We start from the raw sequence: 4,645 nt of genomic DNA, 5'->3' as shown, positions 1-4,645 counted from the left end.
CACGCCGTCCATCCATGCCCAAAAATGATGGACGGCGTACCACACCAAATAGTGACCTGGGTTGCATTAAATGCACAAAACATTAAATGCATCTTTGGTGTGGTCCACTTGAGTGTTGGATATGCCTCATTTTTTGGCTCATAATTTAAAATAATATGAAAAGATGGATGAACCGCGTGTATAAACAGATACATCACGGTGGGCCCCACGAGAAACGGTTTATTTTCGAGGCGGGGTCGGACGCAATCCGCTTCCCGCATAACCATCTCTGCTGGATCGTACAGCCATCGCTGTCAAATGTAGTGGTCCCTTATCAAGGATGGCCTACCTTTGAAATAATCACATCCATCAGATGATCGTAGCCATTAATTTTCTTCACTTCTGCGCAATTAATGTCAACCGTTAAACGGGTATGTTTCCAACGGCTGCTTCTAAGGCTGCTGATAGGATGGATAGGATCATCCGATCACTGTAGAAGGACCGTCCCGAATCACAAGTCACCCCACCACTTGTACCTACCACATTCTCTCACGCATCATCAGCTTTAAAAGCATGGAGAGTACCGGAATAGTCTACAACAACTGCTTTACGCAGCATACCCAACCTCTTTGTGGTCCATCATATTTCATATGTGAAATCCACTCCGTCCATCACGTTATAATCCTTATTTTTACCGTAAATCCAAAAGATCAGAATGATTAAGTTTATCCAGTGTAGCCCACCTAAGTTTTGGATTGGATAATACCGTGGTGGCCGCCACAAACAAACTATGGCTGGCGTCCCATCCCCATTGTTACCTGTGGTGTGGCCCACATGAGTAGTGGATCTATCTGATTTTTATCCTCATTACATATCATCGAGGAATGCACCTGATGGACGGAGTGGATCTTACATACGTAACATGTCGCGTCTCAAAGAGCTTAAGTATTTTACGCGGCTGCTTAAAACAGGTGTGGTTGAAGATTTCAGCTCGAGCCCAACTCGGCCCATTATGGTTGGGCTAATGGCTTCGAGCCCAGCCCAACACAAGATGTGTACGTAGTTGAAGCACGACTAATGAAAGCAATTATCCCCAGGAAGACGATGCTCGACTTCATCACGTCCATCCGTTGGTCAACATTGGATTGGCTTGAAAGGAATCACCCGTGGTCCATATATCATTGCAGAAGCTGGCCCCACCTGATGAATATGAGTGTCCTGATTTTTGTAACGGATCATTTACAACACGGGAGCCGCCTGCCACACGTGTGAATGCGAATGCCCAAGTGTGCCTTACCAAATCGCTACATGAAAGACAAAGAAGGAAAAAATAATAATAATAATAATAATAATAAATAAATAAATAAATAAAGAAGGAAAGAAACTGGTGGCCCATGTAACATCAAATGTCATCCACATGATGTTGGGCACTAGAGCACCTTACAATGTAGGAATATCCGAATGACCGTAAAATCAGATTAATAAATAAATATGAAAATCTTTCTTCTACTATACAAAGCCAAACTCATCATCTGATTCTCTCTCCAAACAGGAAAGAGAGAAAAATGGCATTAGAAGCATGTGTACAAGCAAGCAGCATTGGTACCGCCACTACCAATGCATGTATCACATGCTATTCTCATTTTCCTAAGGAAAAGCTCCATTTGCCGACATGTCGAGGGATGAAAATCCCCTCTCTTTCCTTCTCTGCTTCTTCTACTTCTGCTTTGATACCTGCCAAACGTCCTTCTTCTTCTTCTTTCGTTTGCCAAGCTCGAAATACGGTCAACGAAGGTAAATTCACTTCTTCTTCTTTTTCGTCTCTACCATAAACTTATTCTATCATCATCACATCCATAAGATGAACGGTTGTGATGGGAAAAACTACCATGTTATGTTTGGGGTCTCCGTGTTTGGTGAATTCCATCCAATCGGGAGATTTTGGAACTTAGATGGGCCAGAGGACATGATTTTAGAGGGTATTTTAGGCATGGTTTCAGATGGTGTGGCCCACTTAAATTTTGGAAAAAGCATGAGAGGGCCCACGTGATGGCCAGAGTGGATGTGGACTCTACATCATGATGGCCCATCCTATAAACGTCGTGGGGTAACAAGGGCCTGTTTGGATTCTTATTTCCATATTGCAGGGCAAATCCGTCTCTGTGATCAGGTGGACGCACCTAGAAGAATCATGTTGGACCACTAGATAGGAGGGCTCCACCCTGTGAGAAATGGACCAAAATTTACTTACTAGGATGACTGCACCATCCAATTAAGAGCCTGAAAAAACGGACGGTTATCATTTTTCATTGCCTTAATCTGATGCATTGATCGTCCAATCTTTGTGATTTTCGAGCCCTGTTCTATCCCCAGTGGATCCTTCCCATCCGACTGTTGTTGGTGGTAACAGCTGGCTTACCTGTTCCTCACAAATGAATTTGCCCCAGGATCATTGCTCCATAGTTAGAACTTAATCCCGAGGCTGGATCCTCTAAGCTATTGTGGAATAAGCTGTGTGGACTCCAACATGCAATTTGCATGACAGCGGATCCGTTCATCATGTGTACCCCCTCATATTCTCATTCGAACCCAAAAATCAGACGAATATAGAACTCATGTGAGCCACACCATGTAAAATGATGCTTAAATTTTCTAAAATCATGTGATACGGTCCACCTGAGTTTTGGAATTGCCTGATTTTTGGAGGGCCTATTCATAATGGTGGGACGCATCTTATGAATGGGTCGGATGACATATACAAAATACGGTAGACCCAAACACAATTTGAAAGGTTTCAGTGATAGCTGCCCCATCCCGACCGTTCCTTGTGGTGTGACCCAACTGTGTTGTGGATCAACCTGATTTTTGTGACACGGAGTAAAGTTGGAGAGGAACACTTTATGGAAAGAGCGGATGTGGACCCTACAACACGATGGCCCACTATTATCCAATAGTGGTAGAGGAACCAGCCTCCATGATCCTAACCACAAACAGTGTGGAAGATGTGCGGGACATCCAAGCCATACTTCAGGTGGGCTCCACAATCCAATAACTCATTGATGTAGGGATGGAAGTGATGAGGTCTGGACTCCTTGCACATATTCCTCAAATTCATGAGGGAAAAAACATAAATTCTAATAAAATTGAAAATTATTTGATTGATAATAAAAATGAATTTACAATCCTTCGGACATTGATATCAATCATAGGAAGAAGTTTTATAATCAAACTCTCTAAAATTGTGACTTACTATAAATAGTGAATTTATTATTTATAAATGGTTATGATTACTACTAGATTTCATTATTTTTGGCTAAAAATAGTAAGTGTCAAATTTATTCTAACCATGTTATTCTCCTAATTTTTCCAAAGCCTTTTCATGTTGGCACCATTGGTAAAACTGAATGGATCAAAAGTCATGATCAAACTAAAACTTACTATAAATAGTAAAAACAAAAGTAAAATAGATTATCTACCGTCAATATGATGGAATTTAGCAAATTCGGTGTCGGTAACCTAGCATAGCAAGGTTGGTTGGCTAAAGTAGCTTCTCTTATCTAAAATCATACATGATACATTCAATAACTCATTTCGGTTTGGGAGATATGCCAGTTTTAAAGGTTCTGATGGTCCTGATCACTTCCACCTCTAATTGGGCCTTCTCTGGTCCATCATAGTCATGAAATTGTCCACCGCCCTCTCTACTTCACCCGTCCACTAATCAGGCCAGTCAGCTCACAAGGTGATTAGTGGACAAGATAAAACCATGCAAATTAGCATCTATTCCTTGGATCTGACTGTTGTAGCACTGTGAATTTTTACAGTTCTAGTAGCGACTGACAAAAACTGGAACGAGCTTGTGGTGGGCGGGGAGACACCGGTCCTAGTAGAATTCTGGGCTCCATGGTGCGGTCCATGCCGGATGATTGCGCCGGTAATCGACGAGCTGGCCAAGGAATATGCAGGGAAGATCATGTGTTACAAGCTGAACACGGACGATTGCCCGAGTATCGCGACGCAGTACGGGATTCGGAGCATCCCAACAGTGTTGGTGTTCAAGAACGGAGAGAAGAAAGAGAGTGTGATCGGTGCAGTGCCTAAGGCCACCTTGACTGCAACCGTTGAGAAGTATTTGCAAGATTGATTCAAACATCATTAGTATCCATTAATTAATTATTAGTTTTACAACTTATATCATGCAAATGGTTGTATGCAACTTCTCTCTCGTTATAAAATGCATTCTCGTCAGCATTCTTCTCATCTCATCATAATATGTGGTCAATGGCATTAACACCCTTGGATGACTAAAGGATACCTCGTTTCAACACTGAGGTTCCCTGGTGGGGGTGGCTAACAGTGAAGTGTGAACTGACAATGGGGTGTACTAACAAGCTACCCAAAAAATAAAAGTTAGTTATCAAGCATTTAGTCTAGTGAAAGGAAGACATGTGCAAGGGTGGGCCATATCCAATGAAGAGTGGATTCAAGTGCCCACATGCTCAATTAACTAATTTTCTAATATTTTTTTTATTTTTTTGTGTTTTCTCAACAAGTAACCTTGTGCATGTGTATAGGTTAAAGCATAACGGTATCATATTTCACAAAAGACTGAAATATTTTATCTTTTGTAATTTTTTGAATTACTTCTAAATAGTGATAAATTCAA

At 41.6% G+C, this 4,645-nt stretch overlaps 1 protein-coding gene across 1 annotated transcript; it reads left to right on the top strand.

Moving 5' to 3' along the window:
• Positions 1-1,471: 1,471 nt before the first annotated feature.
• Positions 1,472-4,167, top strand: LOC131236533 (uncharacterized). The gene is made up of 2 exons (XM_058233773.1): positions 1,472-1,773; positions 3,804-4,167. Exons 1-2 carry the CDS (start codon positions 1,545-1,547, stop codon positions 4,121-4,123), a joined length of 549 nt encoding a protein of 182 aa, XP_058089756.1. The 5' UTR covers positions 1,472-1,544; the 3' UTR covers positions 4,124-4,167.
• Positions 4,168-4,645: the final 478 nt, after the last annotated feature.

This window comes from Magnolia sinica, chromosome 2, assembly GCF_029962835.1.
Source record: "Magnolia sinica isolate HGM2019 chromosome 2, MsV1, whole genome shotgun sequence".
Taxonomy (NCBI): Eukaryota; Viridiplantae; Streptophyta; class Magnoliopsida; order Magnoliales; family Magnoliaceae; genus Magnolia; species Magnolia sinica.
The sequence above is the reverse complement of the archived record's forward strand: the minus strand, read 5'-3'. Positions and strand labels throughout refer to the sequence as shown.

Coding starts and splice junctions, on each gene's coding strand:
- LOC131236533 (XM_058233773.1), top strand. CDS start 1,545: ATGGCATTAGAAGCATGTGTACAAGCAAGCAGCATTGGTACCGCCACT. Junction 1,774..3,803: donor TCGAAATACGGTCAACGAAG/GTAAATTCACTT, acceptor GAATTTTTACAG/TTCTAGTAGCGACTGACAAA.